Consider the following 27,360-nt stretch of genomic DNA (forward strand, 5'->3'; position numbering starts at 1 on the left):
TGGCCTAGCCAGTTCCCGTAACGTAATCCTTTAGAAAATTTATGGAGGGAACTGAAACTTCGAGTTGCCAAGCGACAGCAAAGAAATCTTAAGGATTTAGAGAAGATCTGTGAAGAGTGGACCAAAATCCCTCCTGAGATGTGTGAAAACCTGGTAACCAACTATAAGAAACGTCTTACATCTGTGCTTGCCAACAAGGGTTTCTCCACCAAATATTAAAGAGGAGTTCTGCCTGCCCCTTTAAAAGTTTAAAGTTAACAGCTACACATACTGTAACTGCTGACTTTTAACATCGGGACACTTACCTGCCCTGGAATACAAAAAAAAAAATTCAGATCAGAAATTCTGCTGACATCACCTGCTGCTAGGGGCAGACTGACCATTGAGGCACCCGGGCACTGCCCGAGGGTCCCATGCCACTACGGGGTCCCATCAGGGTTGCCAGGCTCAGTAAAACCAGGGACAGTATGTAAAAACCTGTGTTTTGTTTTACATCTGTCCCTGATATGTCCGAAACCGACATGCTTTTGATGTGAAAATCCCGAGATTTTAGCTGCCCCGCCTCTGCACTGCCTCCTGGCTTGGTGGCCATCTGTAAGCCCGGGGGCCCCATAATCTTCTATTGCCAGGGGGCCCCATGAGTTGTCAGTCCGCCCCTGCCTGCTGCATACTTGTTCCAGGTCACTGATTCAGAGTGTTGAACACACAGACAGCCAGGTAACTGGCATTTTCAAAATATAGATCTCCTATAAGGCCTGATTCGAACAGCCTTGGTGTGGCAAGTGCCTTGCGGAACAACTGCGACTGGAAGCCCATGTGTGTGTGGGCTGCAGCTGGCAAGTAGGTACAGAGCAATCACGAACTGCAGCTGTCCATCGGTGTTTGCATGTAATCACACATGAAACAATTACCTGAAATCATGGATGCAAATAGCTTGGGCCTAGATACTTGCTGCACCATGCCCCGTTTGGTAGTGTGAATGAGGCCCAAAACTGAACTCAAGAATACTAAAAAAATGCCTGGAGTGCTTACCTTATTCGATACTCCCAGGATGTTGGCGGGTCTTCAATGTCCTCCTGTACAATGCAGTCCTGCATTGTACAAGATAAAATTGGAGGGCTTTTGACCGGAAGAGCAGATTTGGGGGACAGGTCCTGTAGAAAAAAGCCTATTGATGCAAGCAATAAGGTTTGTATTATTGCCCAGTCCCTAAACCAGGGGTAGGCAACCTGGGGCCCTCCAGCTGTCGCAGAACTATAAGTCCCATCATGCCTCTGGGAGTAATTGTAACTGCCAGCCTTGCAATGCCTCATGGGAAATGTACTTCCGCAACAGCTGGAGACAAACTGGCTGCCTACCCTTGCCCTAAACAATAGTTTAACCCTCAAGGTGATAATCTGTATTTCCCGCTATACAGCCTAATTCCTGCATATTGTGTGGGATGGTAGAAATGATTGCTATAAAAGTAGGACATGTGTAGTGTAGTGCATTGTGTGCAGGTAAGACTGTGATTATTGATGGCTGCCTTCTCTTCTTGCAGACTTTCCGTTGGCCGATCGCCAGTAACATAGACGGGAATGAGATGCTGGAAATACAAGTGTCTAACTACAGCAAAGTCTTCACAAACAGGTCAGTGCTCCGTGCCCTCATCCCATGGCCTGTGTGTGCCCGGGTGATGCCATCAAGGTCATTGTCACACCGCAGGAGAGGAAACCTGCTATTACTGCAAAACACAGCTGAGCTGATTAAAGCGGAGGTTACGCTTACCTGTCACTTACACTTACCTGTCCAGCGCGCCCTTGGTGTCGATAAGTAAAAAGTTACAACTAAACTAAAACATGCTTCAGAAAAGAGTGAAACGGGATTATCATTTTTTTTTTCATTTTCCGTTTCCATTCTTTCCTACCTTCACCTTCCTGCCTCCTTCTTCTTGCCCTTATGCAATATACATACCGTATTCCTACTTTACTCTCCCCCTCCTTCCTTCCCCTTCTCTCCCTCTTTCCTTGCTTCTCTCCTCTCTTTCTCCTTCCATTTTTTTTCTTCTTTCCACATCCTTCCTCTTTGCGTCCATCCTTCCCTTCTCTCTTGCTCCCTTCTTTCCTACTTTTCTTATACTCTCTCTCCTTTTCTTTTTTTTTATTTCTCTTTCTCTCATTCACTCCTTCCTTCCTTCCCTTCTCTCTTTCCCCTTTTTCTCCTATACTTTCTCCCTCCCTTCTTTAATTTTCTTCACTCCTTCCTCTTGATTTCTTGCTTTGCTTCATGTTATCCTTCTTTCCCATCCTACCTACTGTGTTTGTTCCCTTCCCCCTCCTTTCTTCCCTTCCCTCTCCTTTCTTCCCTTCCTTCCCTTCTCTCTCCTTTCCCTTCCCCCTCCTTTCTTCCTTTCCCTCTCCTTTCTTCCCTTCCCTCTCCTTTCTTTCCGTTCCCCTCCTTTCTTCCCTTCTCTCTCCTTTCCCCCTCTTTTTTTCCCCCAAAAACCATATGGCAACACTTCCATCTCATTTCTTTCCTTCCTCTTTTCTTTCCGTCCCCCTCCTTTCTTCCATTCTCTCTCTTTTCTTTCTTTCCTCTCTTTTTTTTCACTTCCATCTCATTTCTTCCCTTCCCTCTCCTTTCTTTCCTTCCCTCTCCTTTCATCCCTTCCTTCTCCTTTCTTCCCTAACTTCTCCTTTCGTCCCTTCCTTCTCCTTTCTTCCCTTCCGTCTCCTTTCTTCCCTTCCTTCTCCTTTCGTCCCTTCCTTCTCCTTTCTTCCCTTCTCTCTCCTTTCATCCCTTCCTTCTCCTTTCTTCCCTTCCTTCTCCTTTCGTCCCTTCCTTCTCTTTTCTTCCCTTCCTTCTCCTTTCTTCCCTTCCTTCTCCTTTCTTTCCTTCCTTCTCCTTTCGTCCCTTCCTTCTCCTTTCGTCCCTTCCTTCTCCTTTCTCCAATTCCTTCTCCTTTCTTCCCTTCCCTCTCCGTTCTTCCCTTCCCTCTTTTTTCTTCACTTCCTTCTCCTTTCTTTCCTTCCTTCTCCTTTCGTCCCTTCCTTCTCCTTTCGTCCCTTCCTTCTCCTTTCTCCAATTCCTTCTCCTTTCTTCCCTTCCCTCTCCTTTCTTCCCTTCCCTCTTTTTTCTTCACTTCCTTCTCCTTTCTTCTCTTTCTCCTTCTGTTTTTTTTCTTCTTTCCACCTCCTTCCTCTTTGCTTCCATCTTCCCTTCTCTCTTGCTCCTTGCTTCTTTCCCTTCTATCCTACTTTTCTTATACTCTAGCTCCTTTTCTTTTTTTACTTTTGCTTTCTCTCATTCACTCCTTCCTTCCTTCCCTTCTCTCTTTCCCCTTTTTCTCCTATACTTTCTCCCTCCCTTCTTTAATTTTCTTCACACCTTCCTCTTGATTTCTTGCTTGGCTTCATTGTATCCTTCTTTCCCATCCTCCCTACTGTGTTTGTTCCCTTCCCCCTCCTTTCTTCCCTTCCTTCCCTTCTCTCTCCTTTGTTCCATTCCCCCTCCTTTCTTCCCTTCCCTCTCCTTTTTCACTCTCCTTTCTCCCCTTCCTTCCCTTCTCTCTCCTTTCCCTTCTCTCTCCTTTCTTCCCTTCCTTCTCGTTTATTCCCTTCCCTCTCCTTTCTTTCTTTCTTTCCTTCCTTCTCCTTTCTTTCTCTTTCCTTTCTTTCTTTCCCTCTCCTTTCTTCCCTTCCCCCTCCTTTCTTCCCTTCCCTCTCCTTTCGTCCCTTCCTTCTCCTTTCCTCCTTTCCTCGAGTCGCGCTGCGCTGTGCTCACTGGTTCCCGCTGTGTTCTGGGAGCCGTGTGATTCCCAGAACACAACGGGGGGGACGGGATCTGACATCCTGCCCGAAGTCTACCCGCAGACTGTGTGGCTGGAAGTGGGTGCAAATACACTGTCTTAGACAGGTATCTGCACCCCCCTCCCCCCTGAAAGGTGTCAAATGTGACACCGGAGGGGGGAGGGTTCCGATGAGCGAAAGTGCCACTTTAGGGTGGAGCTCCGCTTTAAAGTAGAACTGAAGGCATTTCTTTCATTTTGGATAGAGTAAGGCCCCTTTCACACAGGGCGGATCAGTAATGATCCGCCCCGTGAACCTCCATATGCTCAGCGGGGATCGCTCCGTTGATCCCCGCTGAGCCGGCGTATGACAGGGCGGTCCCCGCACACTGTGCAGGGACCGCCCTGTCTTTTCTCCGCTCTCCCCTATGAGGGGATCGGATGAACACGGACCGTATGTCCGTGTTCACCCGATCCGATCCGCCAGACGGATGGAAAAGTAGGTTTTTCCTCCCTCACACTTTGGCGGATTGGAGCAGGTCGGATGTCAGCGGGCATGTCACCGCTGACATCCGCGGCTCCATAGAGGATCACGGAGCGCCCGTTCAGGTCCGCCAAAAAAACTGGCAGGCGGACCTGAACGGGCCGCCAGTGTGAAAGAGCCCTAAGGGAGTTTTTTTTGCCATATGTGTCCAATTGGGGGAGATTTCCTTTGACTTCCTGCCCCATAGCCACAGCTGAAGGAAGTTGTCACCAGGGTAACCAGAACTAGAGTCCCTATTGGAAGATTTGCCCTCTATTGCTATTCTGGTGACTACTTAAAACTCGGGATTTCCTTTGACTTTCAAGTTCGGTGATAAAGTTTACTAGTTTTACCTTCAATTATACTTTAAGTCATAACTTGTATTGCTAGATATTGGACAGAGAGTATTTGTTTAAGCCCCAACTGAGGCCCCGTACACAGGACCGAGTTTCTCGGCAGAATTCAGCCAGAAACTCGATCAGAGCCGTATTCTGCCGAGAAACCGGTCGTGTGTACACTTTTGGCCGAGGAAACCAACGAGGAACTCGTCGAGCCAAATAGAGAACATGTTCTCTATTTCCTCGTTAGTCAATGGGGAAACTTGGCTCGCCGAGATCCTCGGCGGCTTCACAAGGAACTCGACGAGCAAAACGATGTGTTTCGCCCGTCGAGTTTCTCGGACGTGTGTACGGGGCCTAAGAGCCATGTCAGGATTGTCATACTACACTCATTACAGTTTTAGGTGTCACACATTAAGATATATGATATATATTCCCTTTAATAGGAGTCATTTAAAATACATTAAAGCTTCATTTAAATTTTCCATTAATAACAAAGCGAGAGGTCCAATATTAATGAAATAAATGAATATAGAAACCAATTTCCTGGACAGCTCTTGCCTTTTGCTCCAGAAAAGAATGGGCTTTGACTAAAACGTCTGATTCAACAAAGAAGCGTTGTGACAACGGAGGCTTGTGATGAATAATGGACACCGTTCAGCAGAGAAATAATAGACATCTGATAGTGGTCCGAGTGATACAGAGCGGGGATGAATAATTAAATAATAAAGATAAGAACAAGACCTACGCCGGTGTCACCTCTGAGCTGACTAATGTTCCTTCCCGTCACTCGTCGCATGGCTAATCACCGGAGAATCTGATCTCCGCTGATGACTGGAACTGAGCCAAAGGCTGATGAACACTCATAATTAAAGTGCACCTGTCACGTGTTTCCAATGGGGGGAACCAATAGCCTCTCTGTCACTCAGAACTAGTCGGCACTCTCTGAGAGTGTCCTTGTTTGGAGTGCCTTTTTAGTGCTGGGTTATGTAGTCTACAGCCTTTAAGAATACAGTAAATGTGGCTACTCACATGTAAAAATGGTATCACGCCCCAAAAAAATAGATATAGAAAAATAACGTATGTTATTGTTGTCATATACCTGGTGGAGGGGTAAAATAATAAGGGCAACTTGTCTTGCTTTTCCATCCCAAACTCCCCAGATAAGGTCATTTGTAATGTTGGAGCAATAGAGGGTTATGAATGCCCACAGATTAGTCAAGGATAGGCGTGAGCCTCTAGAGTAGAAACTGGAGTTATTCCACTAAAGATTGATGAGCAGATTCATTCATGCAGACGGGCACAGAAACAGTGCCAGGAACAAACTGGGTTCTGTAGGGTCGGTTGTATCTGTAAGATTAGATGTCCAGCACATCCCCTCCCCTTACATTAGATATCAGGAACCACCTCACCATCAGAAGTTGTGTCCCCCCACTCTCCTTTACATCACAGTGCACACCTCTTTCCTTATGCTGCTGCTGGGAAGAAGCTGGATGCATTGCTTGAAAGCAGAAAGTAGGGGTCTGGAGGAGGACCAGAGGAGGACTGGAGCTCTCCTGCAGCTTCAGGAGAGGTGCGAGAGCCACATGAAATGGCATGGAGGGCAGGTTTCAGCCCGCGGGCCTTGTGTTTGACACCTGTGCCCTAGACTGATTATTGAAGGCAACAAGTGGAATAGTGTGTACACCTGGCTGTGTGAATCAGCATGGCTGCGGAGCAAATGTGGCGAATACCTGGGCAAAGTACCAGCATCTCCTGCGGGGGCCTGAGCTACATAAGTCATAAGAAAGCAGCTATTAAATTGTCAAAGGGCCGTGTAATTGGGACGTCCTGGTTTGGAGTCCCCTCACGTCTTCCAGAACTTCCATTTTCCTGGGGAATTTTACTGACATGCAGAAGTCAATAATTCCTTTAAACCTCATTCTCCACATTGTATCCCCTCCGCTGTGAAAAGCGATTCTCTTGACTTGTATTGCTTTCATTTAGCTGAAGGAACAGTTGTTTTTTTCTCCAAAACTTCTTTATTCTTCCAGCCTCTGACTGTGCGAAATCCATTTGTCGTCAAGTTTTTGCGTTGGCTGAGTAATTATACAACCTGTGGTGTGATCGCTAGTCTACAAAACAATCTGTTTCTTTTAAGTGAGTTCATTTTAGAGGGTATTTAGGTAAATTCACAAAGCTTTGTTTCTTCTTCTTTCTTTTATATTTTGGATAGAGAAAGAAAGGCTCAGAACTTCTGTGAGATTTTTACAGCTATCTTTGTTTCCCTTCACTTCCTGTTCATTTCCTGTTCTGATGACACAATTGAATGTGATGGAAAATCTTCTTAGCTGGGGCACAAACCATAGAGAGGAAAGTGCCAGCCCAGTAATATAGTGAGTGAGTGAGTAACTTGTATAGCGCAACAAATGCGAACTTAATCGCCTCAAGGCGCTTGACATCCAGAGTCGTACCGGTCCTTCAGAAGAGGTGGGTCTTTAGTTTTTTCCTAAAGGCCTGGTGGTTTTCCTCCAAATGCATGGTAGTGGGTAGAGCATTCCAGAGCCGTGGTCCTTGGACCGAAAATCTGCGTTCTCCTTTCGATTTGTAGCGGGATTTAGGAATTTGTAGAAGGTTTTGGTTGGTTGACCGGAGCACGCGCTTGGTGACGTAGGGTTTTATTTTTCTCGCTTAAGTATTGGGGAGCGTTCCCCTGTATACATTTTTGGGTGAGGCAGAGTGTCTTGAAAATATGGGGCCAGATTCACAGAAGAGATACGCCGGAGTATCTACTGATACTCTGGCGTATTTTCAAATTTGCCGCGTCGTATCTTAATTTGTGATTCACAAACAAGATACGATGGCTTTTGGCTAAGATCCGACAGGCTTACGGCTTCGTACGCCTTCAGATCTTAGGCTGCAATACTTCGGCCCACCGCTGGGTGGAGTTTGCGTCGTTTTCCAGCGTCGGGTATGCAAATGAGCTTTTACGGCGATCCACGAAGGTTTTCGCGTTCGTTGCGTCGTCGCTAGTAATTTTTTCCCGACGCAAAGTTAAGCATGCTTTTACATGGCTTAACTTTAGACGAGCCATGTTAAAGTATGGCCGTCGTTCCCGCATCGAATTTCAAATTTTGTTTTTTTTTGCGTAAGACGTCCGGGAATATGAAAGTATGTTACGCACGTCGCCGTTCAAAAAAATGACGTCACTTTGCGCAAAGCACGGCGGGAATTTCAAAACGGAGCATGCGCAGTACGTCCGGCGCGGGAGCGCGCCTAATTTAAATGGTACACGCCCAATTTGAATTAGGCGGGCTTGCGCCGCACGCCTTTACGTTACACCGCCGTAAGTTTACAGGCAAGTGCTTTGTGAATCAAGCACTTACGCTGAAAACTTGCGGCGGTGTAACGTAAAAGGGATACGTTAAGCCGCGGCGCAGGTACCTGAATCTGGCCCATAAAGCCCAGAAGTGATTTTATTATGAATTATTACATAAAAACCAACATGTTCTGGGGCTCAAATGTTCCCCTTTATCAGGTATAGTACTCTGAATTTAGTACACCAGAGAAATCCTGGATTCAGACAGGAGGCAGGCCAGCAGGCAGAGTCATGGTCAGGATGCAGGCTGGGGTCACACCCCTGTATAGGACCACTAGATGACCACTGAATCCACTTTTGAATGCAAGAGAAAGAAGAGAGAGTACATTGAAGTTAAAAAGATCATAACCAACCAGCATATTATGTTTAGTATTAGAAAAAGCACAAAAAGTGAGTATCCGTTCATATAGACCAGGGGTATCAAATTCAGTTTAATCGTGTGCTGCATCTGCATCATGGCTACCCTCAAAGGGCCGGTTGTATCTGTAAGACTAGATGTCCAGAGCACCCCAACTCCCCTTACATCAGATGTCAAGCGCTACCCTCCCCCCCCACCCCACCCCACCAACAGAAGTCAGGAGTCCCCTACACTCCCTTACATCACAGTGCACCTCCCTTACCTTGTGCTGCTGCTGGGAAGAAGCTGGGGTGGAACTGGTAAGCAGAAAGTACAGGGTCTGGAGAAGCACCAGAGTAGGGCTGGAGTCTGCTGAATGCTGAGACCAGGGGAGGTAGACATGAGGGAGTGCTGCAGCTGCACAGTAAGGTACAGAATCTGTAGGAATAATTCTGTTCTCCTCTCCGCTGCTGACTGCTGAGATGGGGGCAGAGATGAGCATGGAGCAGTGTTAATTTTGGCAGGATTTCGCTTGTCTTATGCCCTGTACCCACGATAGGTTTGTCTGATGAAAACGAACCGATGGATTTTTTCATCAGATATCCGATGAAGCTGAATTTCATCAGTCTTGCCTACACACCATCAGTTAAAAATCCGATCGTGTCCAACGCGGTGACGTAAAACACGACGACGTGCAGAGAAAAATGAAGTTCAATGCTTCCGAGCATGCGTCGACTTGATTCTGAGCATGCGTGGATTTTTGACCAATGGATTTCCCCACAGACGATCGTTTTTTTAACCATACGAAAATTTTAAAACAGGTTCTATTTTTTTTCACCGATGGGAAAAAAACTGATGGGGCCTACACACGATCGGTTCGTCCAATGAAAATGGTCCATTGGTCTGTTTTCATCAGACGAACCGAGCGTGTGTACAGGGCATTAGTCTTAGGACTAAAATGGCTTTTTAGTTTTAGTCCTATTTTAGTCTTCTGGAATTGTTTTAGTCGTATTTAGTCGACTAAGGGCCAGATCACGAAGCGTGGCGCTTCTTTACGGCCGGCGTAGTGTATCTCAGATACTCTACGCCGCTGTAACTTACAGCGTATTCCCCGTATTCTCAAAGAATTTGCGCCATAAGTTACGGCGGCGTAGTGTAACTGTGTCGGCGTAAGGGCGCGCAATTCAAATGGATGAGATGGGGGCGTGTTTTATGGTAATACGTCTTGACCCAACGTAAATTACGTTTTTTCTGAACGGCGCATGCGCCATCCGTGGGAGTATTCCAGTGCGCATGCTCGAAATTAACCCGCAACAAGCCAATGCTTACGACGTAAACGTCATTCTACGCAAGGCCCTATTCGCGAACGACTTACGCAAACGGCGTAAAATTTTCAAAATTTGACGCGGGAACGACGTCCATACTTAACATAGGCTACGCCTCATATAGCAGGGGTAACTATACACCGAAAAAAGCCTTACGGAAACAACGTAAAAAAATGCGCCGGCCTGGACGTACGTTTGTGGATCGCTGTATCTAGCTAATTAGCATACTCGTCGCGGAAATCGACGGAAACGCCACCTAGCGGCCAGCGTAAATATGCACCTTAGATCCGACGGCGTGCTAAGACGTACGGCAGTCGGATCTAGCCCAGCTTCAGGCGTATCTTGTTTTATGGATACAAAACAAAGATACGCCGGAGCAAACTAGAAGCTACGCGGCGTATCAATAGATACGCCAGCGTAAACGCTTCGTGGATCTGGCCCTAAATCTCTCACCTTGCCTTCCCCACCACATCAGTATTCACTTTTATGCAACAGTCTAGTTCCACCAAAGGCTTTATTTCTAACTGTTATGCCTCCCTTCTGGGAACATACTTGGACAGGTATCCTAGCTCGGCCTGCGATAGGTGGATAACGGATGTGGAAGACATACCGGGAGATAATTGGGCGAAGGCCTTAGAAAACGTTTGATTGTGCTCATTGATTGTCTCGCAGAGGATGTCTCAGCTCTATGTATTACTTAGGACCCACCACATGGGTGTTCATCCAAATTCTTTATGTGGTAGATGTGAGAGGGATATAGGTGATTTAATTAATCTCATATGGATATATCCAAAGATCCACCATTATTGGGGTACAGTAGTAGCTACAATCAATAATGCCCTACAGGCCTCAATTCCAGTGGAACCTAAATACGGAATTTTGTATACTTCGTTGTTCAGGGAAAAATATAAAAAAGGGCGGCAGCGAGGGCACTATTAAAGGCCCGCAGACTTATACTTATACACTGGAATTCTCCAGACCCTCCTACAGCTAAAATGTGGCTTGAACAGATGGGAACCATGTTGCAGTTTGAAAAAGCCCCTTCAAATTTGAGACGGTATGGGGGAGCTGGTTGGGTACTCCAGGTTTGGCTCCAACTGATTTAATTATGGAAAGAGTACTCCTTTGATTGACTAGGGGGTCTCCCTATCCCATTTTGTTCATGTCTACTAATAGGACTGTAGGGGATAATGAAGGGGGGATTGGTAACTCCAGATTACTTGCAATGTTACTTGTTATTCCTAATGGCTCATTGGTGGTATGTGTATTATTTGTATTGGCTTTTTGTATTTGACATTGACATCTCAATAAACTTGCTACTTGATTTTAAAAAAATGGCATCCATGGGGGAGTTTCAAGGCCAAAGCCACTGCTGACCAAAAAAGAACACAAAGGCTCATCTCACATTTGCCAAAAAACTTTTTCATTATTCCTAAGACTTTTGGGCAAATATTCTGTGGACTGATGAGACAAAAGTTTTTGGAAGGCATATGCCCCGTTACATCTGCCGAAAAACTAACACAGCATTTCAAAAAGAACATAACAGTCAAACATGGTGGTGGTGATGAAGATTGATTAACCCCTGGCACAATTCTCAGGGCGAACCCCATTCTGCCATTTGACCCAAATCATAATAGTGAAACACACAGACCAGAGAGAGAAACAGTCTACATCCTTCACCTTTCCCAACGTTCAACCAGAGAGGAAGGGGAGGGGGTTTTATTGGTCTTTTTATAAACAACATGACATCATACAGATAAGCATACTCATAGGTCAGTTCATATAAGGGTGGTTTCTTCTTGCAAGTCCATCTTTGGGCACAAACAGCCTTGTGTAAAGTTCCTTATGGAATGTCCAGAGACAGGGTCCCATTCTCAATTTTCCAGGGACTTCACTCGATGGAGGGGGCTTTGGAATGAGGAGTGAGGGGGGATGACAGCTGAATAGCTCTTTGTCTCCTTTCAAGCTGATATGTACTGTGTCTTTAAAACATTATCTGTTTCTTCATGTAAGGATAATAACAGTATTGTAGTATATACCCATACATAATAACTCTATATATCTTAAATAGATAAAGAAATAAAAACAATATAATAATATAAAGAAATAGACAAATATAATGAAAGAAAAACAACACTTCAGTGGTTCTAATCATAACACAAAATATTCATTTTAGTACTTCCATCACAGTGGTAGTGTGATGGTCTAGGGCTGCTTTGCAGCTTCAGGGCCTGGGTGACTTGCCATAATTGATGAAACCATGACTTCTGCTCTCTACCAGATAATCCTGGAGGAAAATGTCCGGCCATTAGTTCTTACTTCAAGCTCAAGCACACTTGGTTTATTCTGCAGGACAATGATCCGAAACACTCCAGAAAGTCCACCTCTGAATGGCTCGAAAAAACAAAGTTTTGGTTTTGAAGGGGCCTAGTCAAAATCCGGACTTAACCACTTAAAGACCCGCGTATAGTAAATGTACGTCCTCTTTTTAAACATGGATATCTCAGTAACGGCAGCAGCTGCTGCCACAACTGAGATATCCATGTTTTCAGCGGGCGGCCGTGTAAACATTAACGGCGGTCTCCGCGGCGGATTCGCCGCGAGATCGCCGTTATCGGTGGCGGGAGAGGGCCCCCCCCTCCCGCCGCTTTTCCGCGCCCTCCGCCGCTTACCGGAGCCGTCGGTAGCGGCGGAGATCCGATGCTGCCGCCTGGAGAGTGAGGACTTGAGTGAGGGCAAGATGGCCCCCACCCGTCCTCATAGCTCTGCTGGGCGGAAGTGACGTCAAAACGTCAGTCCCGCCCAGCCTCTTAAAGAGACAATTTTTTTTTTGTCATTTTTTTAAATGACAAATTTTCCTTTTTTTTTTTTTTCTTGCATTTAAGCCTAAATATGAGATCTGAGGTCTTTTTGACCCCAGATCTCATATTTAAGAGGACCTGTCATGCTTTTTTCTATTACAAGGGATGTTTACATTCCTTGTAATAGGAATAAAAGTGATCATTTTTATTTTTTTTATATTTTAGTGTAAAAAATAATAAAATCAATAAAAATGAATAAGAAAACAAAAAATTTTTTTTTTTAAAGCGCCCTGTCCTGACGAGCTCGCGCGCAGAAGCAAACGCATACGCAAGTAGCGCCCGCATATGAAAACGGTGTTTAAATCACACAAGTGAGGTATCGCCGCGATCGTTAGAGCGAGAGCAATAATTATAGCCCTAGAGCTACTCTGTAGCTCAAAAAATGCAACTTATAGAATTTTTTAAACGTCGCCTATCTAGATTTTTAAGGGTAAAAGTTTGACGCCATGCCACGAGCGGGCGCAATTTTAAAGCGTGACATGTTGGGTATTATTTTACTCGGCGTAACATTATCTTTCACAATATATAAAAAAATTGGGCCAAATTTATTGTTGTCTTATTTTTTAATTCAAAAAAGTGAATTTTTTCCAAAAAAAGTGCGCTTGTAATACCGCTGCGCTAATACGGTGTGACAAAAAGTATTGCGATGACCGCCATTTTATTCTCTAGGGTGTTAGAAAAAAAAATATATAATGTTTGGGGGTTTTAAGTAATTTTCTAGCAGAAAAAACTGTTTTAGTCTTGCAAACACCAAATCTGAAAAACACCTAAGGTCTTTAAGTGGTTAAATCCAAACACAGACGCTCCAAAGGAAGCAAGTGTCTATCTGACCTCAGGGGGGAGGGGAAGGAATCTACAAAATGCGTCAACTGCAAGTATCGCCACCTGTTCAACTCAAACAATTCTTTTTTTTTACTTAGTTCCTGGTAGGTGAGAATTTTGCCATCTTTTAATATGTCTTTTAATTGTGCATCTGGTTTTTTAATCCAGTTACCAAACAGGTCCATTTTCCCTGGTACAAAAAAATTGGTGTCAAATAAAGGGATTAGTGGGGAGTTATAGCCCCATCTATGTTTTTTATGTGCCCTATCCCATATAGACGTGGATGCCAATGTGATTTTGTGCATGTGCGGATTTATTTGGGAAGGGAAGGGGCGCGATTTCCGCAATTTATAAAATATTGATGGGATTGAAAGACCCCGGTTTCCCTCCTTATATTAATAAATGGGAAGAGGAATTGGGAACGGGTAAAACCGAGACAGAGGTCAGGAAAATATTAGAAAGGACGCATACGACTTCATTTAATTGTGCATTGATCGAAATGAACTTTAAGTGTTTAGCACGATGGTATATAACCCCGGCCATAGCACACCGTTATCAAGACGACACCTCCAAATATTGCTGGAGGGGCTGTCTTGAAGTGGGAACTATGTCACATATATGGTGGACCTGCCCAAAAATTAAAACATACTGGAATAATGTATTATTGGTAATTGAGGAGATAACTGGAATTAAAATACTTCCTGATCCATGGGTCTGCTTGTTCCATGGGACAGAAATGTCAACTAAACAGTACATGAGAACTTTACTTCCTCACGTACTAGATGCAGCAAAGAGTCTGATTCCCAAACAATGGAAGGACCCTATGAGTCCGACAGAGAAGAGCTGGTTTTGCAGAATCAATGATATATATTATGCTGAACAGCTCAGGTACATGGGAGAGGAAGGAGAAGGCGGATTTAAACGAAAATGGCAGGACTGGGCTAATTTTAAACTTGCACCAAGGTATATAGATAGGATGATATGATATAGTGTAGGAAGGTTAATGGGCAAAGAGTGATTCAATAGGAGACAGATTTCCGGAGATAGGGGAGGGCGGGAAGGAGGGGATAAGGGCTGGAGGCGGCTTGAGGGTGGGACGAGGGTTTGTTCGGCTAGGGGAAACTAATGTATCTATTTATGTAATTAAGTATTTTTTCCTTTCTCTCCTTTTGTATATTTACTGACATATATTTAAGGAAAAAAAAAAAAAAAAAAAGAAAAAAAAATAATAAGAAAAAAAAAAAAGGGAAAGGGAAAAAAAAAAAAAAAAAGGGAAGAAAATGAAATGGATAGATAAATACATTTTCCAACCATGATGCGAACTAAGGAGACTGCGAATTGAACGCAAATTGATTGAATATCCTGATAGTTCTCTGAGGCGGAAAAAAAAAAAAAAAAAAAAAAGTGGTTAAATCCGATTGGGATGCTGTGGCATGATCTTGCTCGGAAAAAACCCTCCAATGTGGCTGAATTAAAATAATTCTGCAAAGAAGAGTGGTCCAGAATTCCTCCACAGCGATGTGAAAGACTGATTGCAGTTGTTGCCGCCAAGGGTGGAACAACCAGTTATTAGGTTTAGGGGGCAATTACTTTTTCACAGCACTGTATATATTGTAATGCACTGTATATGTACAAAGAACCTGCTGTGTTATTATTTTGTGATACAATAAAGACTGACATGATTGTCTTTTAAACATATTTTGTGATATACTGCCTTAAAAATCTCAAATGCGGAATGTAGCTTTTTCATTATAGAATTTGACTCCATCCTACATGTATACTTTATGGATGCAGCCTGTGAGGATTGGGAAGTGTGTTGTGAATTATGAATGATCTGAAAGTAAAATAGTGTATAGAGCGCAGATTAATATTTTATTGCGAAGACGAGGGAAGATCACAGGAGGAAACACCTGACACAACACTTTTCTCAATTATTAACCACTCCACTCTGAAAAATCTTCCTTACTGCAATTTGAAAACCATGGCATACAGGGATCATGAAATGGGTTAAATTTAAAAGGAAAACCGATTGCGGTTTTCATTTTTTTTTTTCTTCTTCTTCTTTCTTTATTGTGTTTAAGGCTAAAAATACATTAAAAAAAAAATAAAGATTAAAAAGAATAAGCAGCTAATTGTGAAATATTGCATAATAATATTTTGTGGAAAAACAAACTGCTATTTACATAGCTCAATAGCTGAAGCTGAATTTTAACAACCTGGGCCATATGTTTACCTCCATCAAAGACTGAATGAGGGAAAGGAAAGACCTATACCGTGCCCTTTCTTTAGAAAACCCATGGTGCTCTGATAATCTTTTGTCATATATTAAATGATTATTTTTCAAAGAGTGTATGCATACAATAAAAAAAAAAAACTAAAAACAATTAAAATTTAATTTACCCCAAACCATTGTAGATTATTTTAGGCTAACAGCATTCAAACATTCCAAAAAATACTTTTAAATTCTTTTAGGCTCCATGCACACTGGGCTTAAATAAACGTCTGTTCTTTTTGGAGTAAAAAACGTCCATATAGAGCATTTTTTGTACAAAGTTTAGACGAGTTTAGGAGAGTTTTACATTTTTTCTGCCAGTGAGCTCCAATCAGAAACACGAATGAGAAGGTTTTGTTTTCCTGCCTCTAAACGTTGTTCTCAAAAATATGCCTGTAAATGTCCTAATGTGTATGGACACAAAGGGTAACATTGAGTTGCTTCTACAGGCAGAACACAAAACTCCTGTAGAAGCAACGTTTTTTATTCCAGTGTGCATGGAGCCTGAAGATTAAATAAGTTTCCAGGCGTTCATAACTTTGCATTGCAAGGACAATATGGCAATCATTAGACTTGGTGTACACTTCAACACTTTTCAACACTTTGGCGCCCGCTGGGTGGAGTTCGCGTCGTGTATGCTAATTAGCTTTTTCCGTCGATCCACGAAGGTACGCGCGGCCGTCGCATTCTCTTACGTCGTCGCTAGTCGGCTTTTCCCGGCGTATAGTTAAAGCTGCTATTTTGCGGCGTATAGATAGACTTGCCATGTTAAGTATGGCCGTCGTTCCCGCGTCGAAATTTGAATTTTTTTTTTGCGTAAGTCGTCCGTGAATAGGAAAGGACGTAACTCACGTCTAAGTTCAAAAAATTACGTCGGTGCGACGTCATTTCGCGCAAAGCACGGCGGGAAATGTCAAAACGGAGCATGCGCAGTTCATTCGGCGTGGGGACGCGCTTCATTTAAATGAATCACGCCCCCAACCTGCCCAATTTCAAATACGCCGCCAGAAAAACACTACGCCGCCGTAACTTACGGCGCAAAATCACTGAGGATTTGAAATTCTGCCAGCTAAGATACGGCGGCGTAGCGTATCACTGATACACGGCGCAAGTGCAAATGTCTGTGAATCCGGCCCATAGTTTGCACTTCTAGTGCAAAGTGGATTTGCCTTTCGTAAATAACCCCCAAACTATCACCCACCCGCTGCCATCACACAGGAAGAAAGTTAGCTCCCTTGTAATAACAATAAAGTTAACTGAAAAAAAAAACTTAAAATGTTAAAACATTTAAAATATTATAATAGGAAAGAATTAATACTGTCTGCATCACAGCGCATTCAGGATGTGTGTCTGTGTGTTTGTGTGTCTGTGTGTGTCTGTCTGTGTGCGTACGTGTGTACTAAATTCAATTTTACATTTCTCTGAAAATAAAGATTTGATAAGCAGTTGTGCAAATAAGTAACAAAAATCCAATCTGGCGGTTTTAAGTAAATGTATAGCCAAAAATGCAGATGTGTGCAAAAAACAGACAAACGATGCTCCAGAGAGGAAATGGTTAATGTGAGATGGGGGCTTCTTTTAATGCAGTATTGCTGTTCACTTAATTCAAAAGCCATTAAATCATTGTTAGTCCTGATTACATAAAATGCCAATTTGCAAGACACCAGCTAAAAGCCTGTATCAGGCTTTTGTCATCTTATTACAGGCGATGATGAGCATTTGCCTGCAAACATGGGGTATGCTGAAATGAAAAGCGTAAAAAGTGTTGTCATTAGACATGTGCACAACAAAAAATTTAGTTTTTTTTGTTTCGTAAAGATTCGTAATTTCGTAAGACGCAAGTTTTCTATTTGGACCCGTTCGTATTTTCGTAACAGTTTTATTTTCGTTGATACTGAATGATTCGTAATTCTGTCTAATTTATTTTCGTTGATTCGAAATTCGTAATTTTGTTAGATAATAATTTTCGTTTAATGGATTCGTAATTTTGTACTTTCGTAAATACATTGCGGCGCGGTCATTCGCAATCTTATTTTAGTTTCATTTTCAACACGCGGCTAATCCATATTACCCACTTGCCTACTGTGCACATACACCCCCTTCCTGCCCAGACAAGATTTTAGCTTCCGGCACTGCGTCGCTTTAACTGACAATTGCGCGGTCGTGCGACGTGGCTCCCAAACAAAATTGACGTCATTTTTTTCCCCACTAATAGAGCTTTCTTTTGGTTTTTATTTTTTGGGCAATAAACAAAAAAAGAGCGTCAATTTTGAAAAACACAATCTTTTTTACTTTTTGCTGTAATAAATATCCAATTTTTTAAAAAAATATATATTTTTTTCTCAGTTTAGGCCGATACGTATTATTCTACATATTTTTGGTAAAAAAAAAAAAAAATTAGCAATAACCTGGTTTGCGCAAAAGTTATATTGCCTACAAAATAGGGGACATAATGATTTTTTTTTTTTACTAGGAATGGCGGCAATCCGCATTTTCGGGACCGCGACATTATGGCGGACACATCGGACACTTTTGACACATTTTTGGGACCATTCACATTTATACAGTGAACAGTGCTATAAATATGCATTGAATACTGAATAAATGTGACTGGCAGGGAAGGGGTTAACACTAGGGGGCGGGGAAGGGGTTAAATGTGTATGCTGGGTGTGTTCTAACTGTAGGGGGAGGGGGTGACTGGGGGAGGTGACCGATCTGTGTCCCTATGTACAAGAGACACAGATCGGTCTCCTCTCTCCCTGACAGGACGTGGAGCTCTGTGTTTACACACACAGAGCTTCACGTCCCTGCTCAGTTACTGGGCAATCGCGGGTGTTCCCAGTGACGCGACGAGGCTTTAAATGACAGGACGTCATATGACGTCCTGTGAGAACAATAGAGCATTCCTGCCCGCCGTCATTTGACGGCGGGCGGGTGTCAAGTGGTTAAGATAGACTTTCTCTTAAGCCCCGTACACACGGTCGGACTTTTTGCCAACAAACTTCAAAATGAGCGTTTTCCAAAAAATCAAGGCCTTACACTGTCCAATGTGACTCAGCACAAAAGAGATAAGCTGATTGGCTAAGATATCAAGTAAGATACATCACTCACTAACTACACTGCCCAGTGCCCATTCGAAAGAACGATTCAAGTACACAAATTTAACGAACAGACAAAGAAACGGATTTACAAAACACACAAATGAAAATACGAACATACGAATAAAAAAAAAACGAATATACGAAATTACAAACAGACAAAGGATTTAAAATACGGAATGCAAATCGTTCGTTATAGATGTAATTTTCGTTCTTTTGCTGTTTCGTGTTTCGTATTTTAGTAAGTTTGTCCAATCGTACGTTCGTATTTTTGCTTGTTCGTTATTTTGCTTATTCGTAATTCCGTAATTTTCGCATTTTAGTACTTTCAGCTGTTCGGTTGTTCAAATTGATCCAAATGTACGAAAACTAACAAATTCGTACGAAAATCCGTTCGTTACGAAACCGAATCACACATGTCTAGTTGTCATCCTCATTGCGCAAGTCCTCTTTAAAGTCCACATCATCAGACTATTTTTATGTCATATGAATATTTAGCATAAATCTCTGACTGCGTTATTTCTCTACAGACTCATTGGAACATTCCGCATGGTCCTCCAGAAAGTGGTGGAAGAGGCTCAACTGGAAGTGACAGACACTCTCATCGATGACAATAATTCAGCAATCAGAGTATGTATCTAAAATTAGAGCAATTAGCTGTAATACTAAATCATTCTGTCAAATACTAAGATTGTGCAAAAAATAACAGTTGAACAAACCCCTAGATTAAGTTTAAGACAATTTCTACTAGCCTAATATATGTATAGAAGAGATTGTGGCAGCTGTCTGTTCAGCCAGTCATGTAATTCAGGCACCTCTTCTAGACAACATACACTATATTACCAAAAGTATTGGAATGCCTGCCTTTACACCACATGTACTTCAATGGCATCCCAGTCTTAGTCCGTAGGGTTCAATATTGAGTTGACCCACCCTTTGCAGCTATAACAGCTTCACCTCTTCTGGGAAGGCTGTCCACAAGGTTTAGGAGTGTCTATGGGAGTGTTTGACCATTCTTCCAGAAGAGCATTTGTGAGGTCAGGCACTGATGTAGGACAAGAAGGCCTGGCTCGAAGTCTTCGCTCTAATTCACCCTAAAAGTGTTCTATTGGGTTGAGGTCAGGACAGTCAAGTTCCTCCACCCCAAACTTGCTCATCCATGTCTTTATGGACCTCAACCCGATAGAACTCCTTTGGGATAATTTAGAGCCAGGCCTTCTTGTCTAACATCAGTGCCTGACCTCACAAATCTGCTTCTGGAAGAATGGTCAAACATTCCCATAGACACTCCTAAACTTTGTGGACAGCCTTCCCAGAAGAGTTGAAGCTGTTATACAGTAGCTGCAAAGGGTGGGCCAACTCAATATTGAACCCTACGGACTAAGACTGGGATGCCATTAAAGTTCATCTGCGTGTAAAGCCAGGCGTCCCAATACTTTTGGTAATAAGTGCTATCTCCCAAAGAGAGATCTTAGATGGTTGATTTTAATTATTGCTAGGGACACAATCAACCACTTCCCTTAAAGGGGTTGTACAGGTACATGTTTTTTCACAGTGAAAAAACATCTTAGTATTAGCAGCTCCTCAGCCCCCCCCCCCCCGTTTACTTACCTGACCCCTCGAAAGTCCCGCAACGCGAACACGCTGTCTTCTCGGCTCATTCATTGGTTGATTGATAGCATTGGCTCCCGCTGCTGTCAATCAAACCAATGATGTGGTGTGCCGGGGGCGGGGCCGATTGATACCGGCTGTATCACGAGAGCGCGCACGCAAGAACTAACCCCCATTGGAGAGAGCTCCCATGAAGGTGGAAAGTTCTTGCAGGGAGGAGCAGAGACAGCCACCGAGGGACCCCAGAACAGCAGGATCGGGGCCACGCCAGGATCGAGCTGCACAGTGAAGGTAAGTATGAAATTTTTGTTATTTAAACAAAAAAAATCAAAGCTTTAGTGTCCCTTTAATGGGTGTCACTTCCTCAGTGACATTGTGCTGGTCCAGGAATTGAAGGACCAGGCTGGCAGGTTGCCACCAGTGACAGCACCCTTAAAGATGATCTTCATTGTGGCCCCCATTCCTCAAACTGCATAAAAGAACCTGGAGGAAAGCACAATGTCCTGCTCTACAGGAAAGTACAGGTGACTGATATTAAGAATTTTGTTCTTTGTCTGCAAGCTTTTTTTTATTTATTTTTTGGGTTTCATAATCCAGATCTATTATATCAGCAACAATAGCGTTCTCAAGGATTTGAGATGGTCTGCACTAGAGATAAATATTTTATATATTGGAAGCTAACATTTTCTTGGGGCTGAAAACTGACGAGTTCAATTTTTTTCTCTTATTTCTATATAGTTCTAAATATAATATTTTCTAGTTGCCATAACAACCCACACAGAATTTATCACTGTCCAAAAATGTATGTTCTGCAGCGGTAACAGCCAAAACTACATTAAAAGAAAAGTAAGTCTACCTCTTGTTCTCTGCAAGCTGTATCTTCAGTCCAACTATCACTGAGCCAAGGTGACTGGAGTCGAAGGTGCACCTACTGGGACGGGCAGCGGAGGTAGCTCAGACAAATGTGTATACTGCGCCACAGGTGTTCCTATAAATGTGGTGTCTCCCTTGCTGCTCTATACACTTTTCTGTGTAAATTACACAGTACTGAAAAATGATATACAACTCTAGGTGAGCACTAGGTGCTAAATAAAATTTTGATCATAAATGACAAATTCACAATTAGAATAGTAAAAGTAAGCCTTTGCAAAGTGCAAACAACAACGTGATCACTATTCCCTATAGACGAATGACGGCTACAGCATGAGCTTACTTTGTCAGAAGGGCGCCTATCAATGTCCTCCCATGAAAGTGCTGTCTGTGCACCCCCTTTCTGAGCGTGGGTGGCGAGCTTTGTGATCGATGAGTGCTTCGAACTCCGCTAACCACAGATCAGGGTAAAAGGCCTATCACAGCGGCCTTTTACCACGTTATCAGCTGTGTTCAATGCCAGCTTATCACGGATATAAACATAAGCCAGTTATCGGCATTTCTTTCTTCATGCTGACAGCATGAGGAGAGACGATAACCAGCTTGTGTTAAAGGGTGCTGATTATCAGTGCAGTCCCAACAGTGCTTAGCAGTGCTGCCAATCAGTGCCCACCAGTGCTGCAAATCAGTGCCCATCAGTGATGCCAATAAGTGCCCATCAGTGCCTTCTCACCAGTGTCACCTGTCACCTATCAGTGCCCATCAGTGCTGCCTACCAGTGCCCATCAGTTTCACCTATGAGTGCCGATCAGTGCTGCATATCAGTGCAGCTTTTGCTGTCTTGAAGAGTTACAGGCAGTACAGCTATTATTATTTATATTATTATTATTTGTAGCACTTTCCCCAGAGGAGCCACTACTTTGTTTGGGTCTTCCTGCCCTGCACCAGAGATTTGAGGTGTCATTCTAATGAATGGCATCTCAAATACAAGTCCCGTGATTTGTCATTCACACATACGCACTTTCAAATCGCAGGCAGATTCACAGCAAATCTGCCCACAATTCAAAATGCTGATGTGTGAATGCAGCCTTAAACGGTATACAAGTAAGGTCACGGATGGCGATACAAATACTTTTGGCAATATTAGTACAGTTTATATAGGCCCTACTTAGCTACTGTCTTGTGGAATACTAGCTAATTTCTGACAGCTTGGAGGCACTTGTTTACTTTCAGTGGAATGCTCTCTCCACAAATTAGCAGAGAAAATTGAGTAATAGCATAGTGCACTCCTGGCAGAATGCCCCTGCGGACACCAATACTGGTAACAACAATCAACTAAACACTTTAAAATGGCCAACAGGCCTCACACCACTGCAGTAGTAGTAGTGAAGTCTTCCTGAGAACATTCCAGGCCTGGATGGCACACTTCTACACTCTGATCATTATGTATAGGAACAAAGCTGTAGTTCCTAAGTGGAGTCAGATCAGTTAAAAAAAATGATCGAGTCCAACACGGTGACGTAAAACACAACATAGTGCTGAGAAAAATAAAGTTCAATGCTTCCAAGTATGCGTCAACTTGATTCTGAGCATGCGCATGCTTTTAACCAATGCTTTTGCATACTAACCGTCTTTTTTGACCTATCGGTTAGGCGTCCATCGGTTCAATTTTAAAGTTCTAAAATTTTTGACCCAAGGATAACTGACCGATGGGGCCCACACACGATCTGTTTGGACCAATGAAACTGACCTTCCGTCCGTTTTCATCGGTTTTGACTGACCGTGTTTACAGGGCCGTAGTCTCATGTGGTAGCATGACAGTGGAACAGTAGAATACCAAAACAGCTGGAAACTGGAACAAAAGCTGTATTCTCTCGGTCAGTATCTCCTGCAGACTGTAATGCCCATCACAGCAACACATCTGGTGCAGCTCTGCATAGAAACCAAGCACCGTTCAGTTTTTTTTGTCAAAGCTGAAGTTTGAAGCTGATTGGCTACCATGCACTGGTGCACTAGATTTTGCACTTTCCAGTTTCAGTAAATCAACCCCATAGTCTCTTATCAGTATCTTGCCAGGATGCCAGCTTACATCAGCACAGTTCTGGTGCAGCAATGACCACCCCTGAGCCCTTCCCTCCAGGGCTTTAGGCACACACTGGATCTGCACACAGCCCACAGGTCTTGGCCACTTAAAAACACCTCACTCTCACAGGGGGGACTATGGCAACTCCTCCAGCTCTCTTGGCTCACACTAATACACTCCTGGTTGGGGCTAACCAGCAGATGCTACATACAGTATTTATTACAAGCATTTATAGCACCAAAAATTCCACCCAGCGCATTACATACTGTACATTCACAGAAGTCCCTGCCCTTAAAGTGGAGGTTCACCCAAAAAATCTATTTTTAACATTAGATTGGGCCTAATTACGGGAAGCAGAATCGGGTGTTTTGTTTAAAATCAATGCAGTACTTACCGTTTTAGAGATCAATGTACTCCGTGGCTTCCGGGTATGGGCTGCAGGACTGGGCATTTCTATTTGATTGACAGCCTTCCTGCCGTCGCATGCAGCGCGTCACCAGTTTCCGAAAGTAGCCGAACGTCGGTGCGCAGGCGCCGTATAGAGCCGCACCGACGTTCGGCAACTCGTGACGCGCTGTATGCGACCGTCGGAAGGCTGTGCATCAAATAGGAACGCCCAGTCCCGAAGACCATACCCGGAAGCGGCGGAGAACATCTATCTCTAAAACGGTAAGTACTGCATTGATTTTAAACAAAACACCCGATTCTGCTTCCCGTAATTAGGCCCAATCTGATGTTAATTTTTTTTTTCCGGGTGAACTCCCGCTTTAAGAAGCTTACAATCCTAGGTCCCCTAACTCACATGGGTACACACACACCTATATTAGGGTCAGTTTAGATTAAGGTGACCAGATTTTTAAAATAAAATCCGGGACATATTTTTTTTTTTACTAGTAATGGCGGCAATCAGTGACTCTCTGCCCATCGCCGCCTGCCTCACAGCCTGTCAAGTCTTACTCTTCGGGCCCTGACTACTACTGGGTGGGGAGCGGAGGAAGATCACTCCACCAGGGAAGTCAAGGAGATAAGCAGGTAGGCGACTGGCGGGGACTTAACCACTTCCCGACGGCCGTACGACTATATACGGCCGCAGGGTGGTTCTACTTCTCTGGGGCGCCGTCATTTGACGTCCGCCCCTTTCCGCGTTCCCCGCGCGCGCTCCCGAGCGCGCAGCAGGGAACTTCTGTGCTGGCCGTGTCCCTTGGACACAGCCAATCACAGATCGCCGTGAACGGCCAATCGGAGTGGCCGTTTTCTAGGCGATCTGTGCGGCCAATGAGAGATGATCTCATATGTTTACATATGAGATCATTTCTCATTGCCGGCTCTCACAGACAGCGGTGCTGTCAGGGAGAGGAGGAGACGGATCTGTGTATTCACCTCCCCCAGTCACCCCCCTTCCCCCACAGTTAGAACACTATATAGGAAATACATTTAACCCCTTCCTCACTCCCTAGTGTTAACCCCTTCCCTGCCAGTCACATTTATACAGTAATTAGTGCATATTTATAGCACTGATTGCAGTATAAATGTGAATGGTGTCAAGTGTCCGATGTGTCCGCCATATTGTCGCAGTCGCAATAAAAATCGCAGATCGCCGCCATTACTAGTAAAAAATAATAATTCTGTCCCTTATTTTGTAGGCGCTATAACTTTTGCGCAAACCAGTCGCTTATTGCGATTTTTTTTTTTTTTACTAAAAATATGTAGAATACGTATCGGCCTAGACTGAGGATAAAAAAAAAATTGAGCTATTAATTATAGCAACAAGTAAATTTTTTTCAAAATTGTCGCTCTATTTTTGTTTATAGCGCAAAAAATAAAAACCGCAGAGGTGATCAAATACCACCAAAAGAAAGCTCTATTTGTGGGAAAAAAAGGACGTCAATTTTGTTTGGGAGACACGTCGCACGACCGCGCAATTGTCAGTTAAAGCGACGCAGTGCCGAATCGCAAAAAGTCCTCTGGGCAGGAAGGGGGTTTAAGTGCCCAGTAAGGAAGTGGTTAAGAACATGCGAGCGGAGCTGAATTGGCATGCACCCAAAACTGAAGATATATTCCCTCTGCTCCAACCAGCACATGATCATCAGAAAGGAGCATAGATAATGGGAAAAAAACCACACACCCCTAAGCTAGTAGGAGCAGCGGAGTGGGGGTGTGTAATTCAGATTTTTCTTTTTAATTCTGCACTGACTGTCTTTGAAATTGCCACAGCCCCTGTTCAAATCCAATCCGGGGACAAAACCAGGGACAGACTTGGTTCGGGGGCAGTGTTCTCATTCTGGGGGACTATCCCCGGAAACCAGGGATGTCTGGTCACCCTAGTTTAATTAGTAACCAATTAACCTACCTTCATGTCTTTGGAGTACAGGAGGAACCAGGGTTCGTGAAGAACATGCAAGCAGAATTTAACCCAGTTAGCAGAAGTAACCAGTACCACTAATCCGCTGAGTTTCCCCTGCTCTCTAACATGGCATAGCACAACTCCACTGGGCACTATGGCACCATGTGTACTTTGCAGTGATTCAGCAGCCGGTGGAAAGAAGGGGACATGCTATCCCATGTGCTTGGGAGTGTTGAAGTGCAGAGGAAGCTATATCTTTCCAAGACAGTGAAGTGTGGACACAGTAGCATGACAGGAAAGTTTGACATGTTCTTTTACATGATATCACTGCTTGGAATATGCTATACTAATGACAGGGTCACTTTCAGTAACTTTGAGTTCACTAAGCAAATCGCTTAAGAATCAACTTTCTTCAAATACAATATTTAATTGTCCTGTCTTCAGATTTTTTTTTTTAACAAAAGTGTCTTGTGCAGAGTTTTAATAGCACTCTATGGAATATAATTGCCCCATTCCTTCATAAGCTTCAACTGCCTGTGTAGACATTCTCTTTGTAAAATGTTGATGTTGCAGACCATTTGACTTGTCTGATCTCGTATTATCCACTTATATTCTCCACTTCAAATTGAGACAGTTTTCTAAGTGTACAAAAAGTGTTTAAAAATAGCATGTCGTTAAATGGATGTCAGAAGAGTTCAGAGCTTAGACAAAACTCCGAACTTGTCATTGTCAGAGTAAATTGTCTGGAGAAAATGAACTTTGCCAATATCAAGTTCTTTCAGTATGCCAGTATAAAGTTGTGAGAGTCTGTTAAAAGGGTATGTGAAGGCCTTCATTACTGTTGGAGCATCATGGTTGGATAACCCATCAACGCCTACAGACTTTCAAATGTCAAAACCTATTATATGTCTACATAGCTCATCTTCTACAGCGAAACCTCAGTTATACAACATTCACCCCCATGTCAGTGATACTGGCTCCTTAATTACCATTCAATAATCATTTACAGCTGATGTGGGATACTGGGAGCTCCCTCCGATTTCCCCAGTTTCAATACCGTTACACAAAATCTCTCATAGGGAGTGAAATACTGTAGAGAGCTTGCTGCACTTAAAAAGACTTATGCCGTGTACACACGATCAGTTTATCCGATGAAAACAGCACGATGGACTTTTTTCATTGGACAAACCGATCTCGTGTGGGCCCTATCGGTCTTTTTTCCACTGGTGTAAAAAAATAGAACATGTTTTAAATTTTTCCGATGGATAAAAAACCGATCGTCTGTGTGGAACTCCATCGGAGAAAAATCCATGCGAGCTCAGAATCAAGTCGACGCATGCCCGCAAGCATTGAACTTCATTTTTCTCGGCTCGTCGTAGTGTTTTACGTCACCGTGTTTTGGCACGGTCAGAATTTAGTCTGATAGGCCCGAATTCACATACAGCAGCGCATAGTTATGCCGGCGTAGCGTATCGAATATACGCTACGCCGACATAGCGCAGAGCGGCGAACACAGTATTCACAAAGCACTTGCTCCCAAATCTACGCTGGGTTCCCTCGGCATAACTCGTCGTAAGTATCAGTGGGCCTGAGCCATGCTAATGAGGCGTGACCCCATGTAAATGATGGACTGAGCCTCATAAAGGTACGATTAACGTACAGGGCATGCGCCGTCCCGTGGACGCATCCCAGTGCGCATGCTCAGAATCACGTCGAAACAACTGTCTAAGTTACGTTGAATCACTGCCTATG

At 43.6% G+C, this 27,360-nt stretch overlaps 1 protein-coding gene across 12 annotated transcripts in view; it reads left to right on the forward strand.

Annotated features, from left to right (window-relative positions):
• The window catches only part of OTOF (otoferlin), a 465,027-nt gene that overhangs the window by 154,897 nt on the left and 282,770 nt on the right, over positions 1 to 27,360 (forward strand). For all 12 annotated transcript variants that reach the window (XM_040348386.1, XM_040348390.1, XM_040348393.1 and 9 more), the window contains exons 3-4: positions 1,541 to 1,629; positions 19,231 to 19,330. In XM_040348386.1, coding sequence (XP_040204320.1) covers positions 1,541 to 1,629; positions 19,231 to 19,330 — 189 coding nt within the window. The remainder of the gene's footprint in view (positions 1 to 1,540; positions 1,630 to 19,230; positions 19,331 to 27,360) is intronic.

Source organism: Rana temporaria, chromosome 4, assembly GCF_905171775.1.
Source record: "Rana temporaria chromosome 4, aRanTem1.1, whole genome shotgun sequence".
NCBI classification, from domain to species: Eukaryota; Metazoa; Chordata; class Amphibia; order Anura; family Ranidae; genus Rana; species Rana temporaria.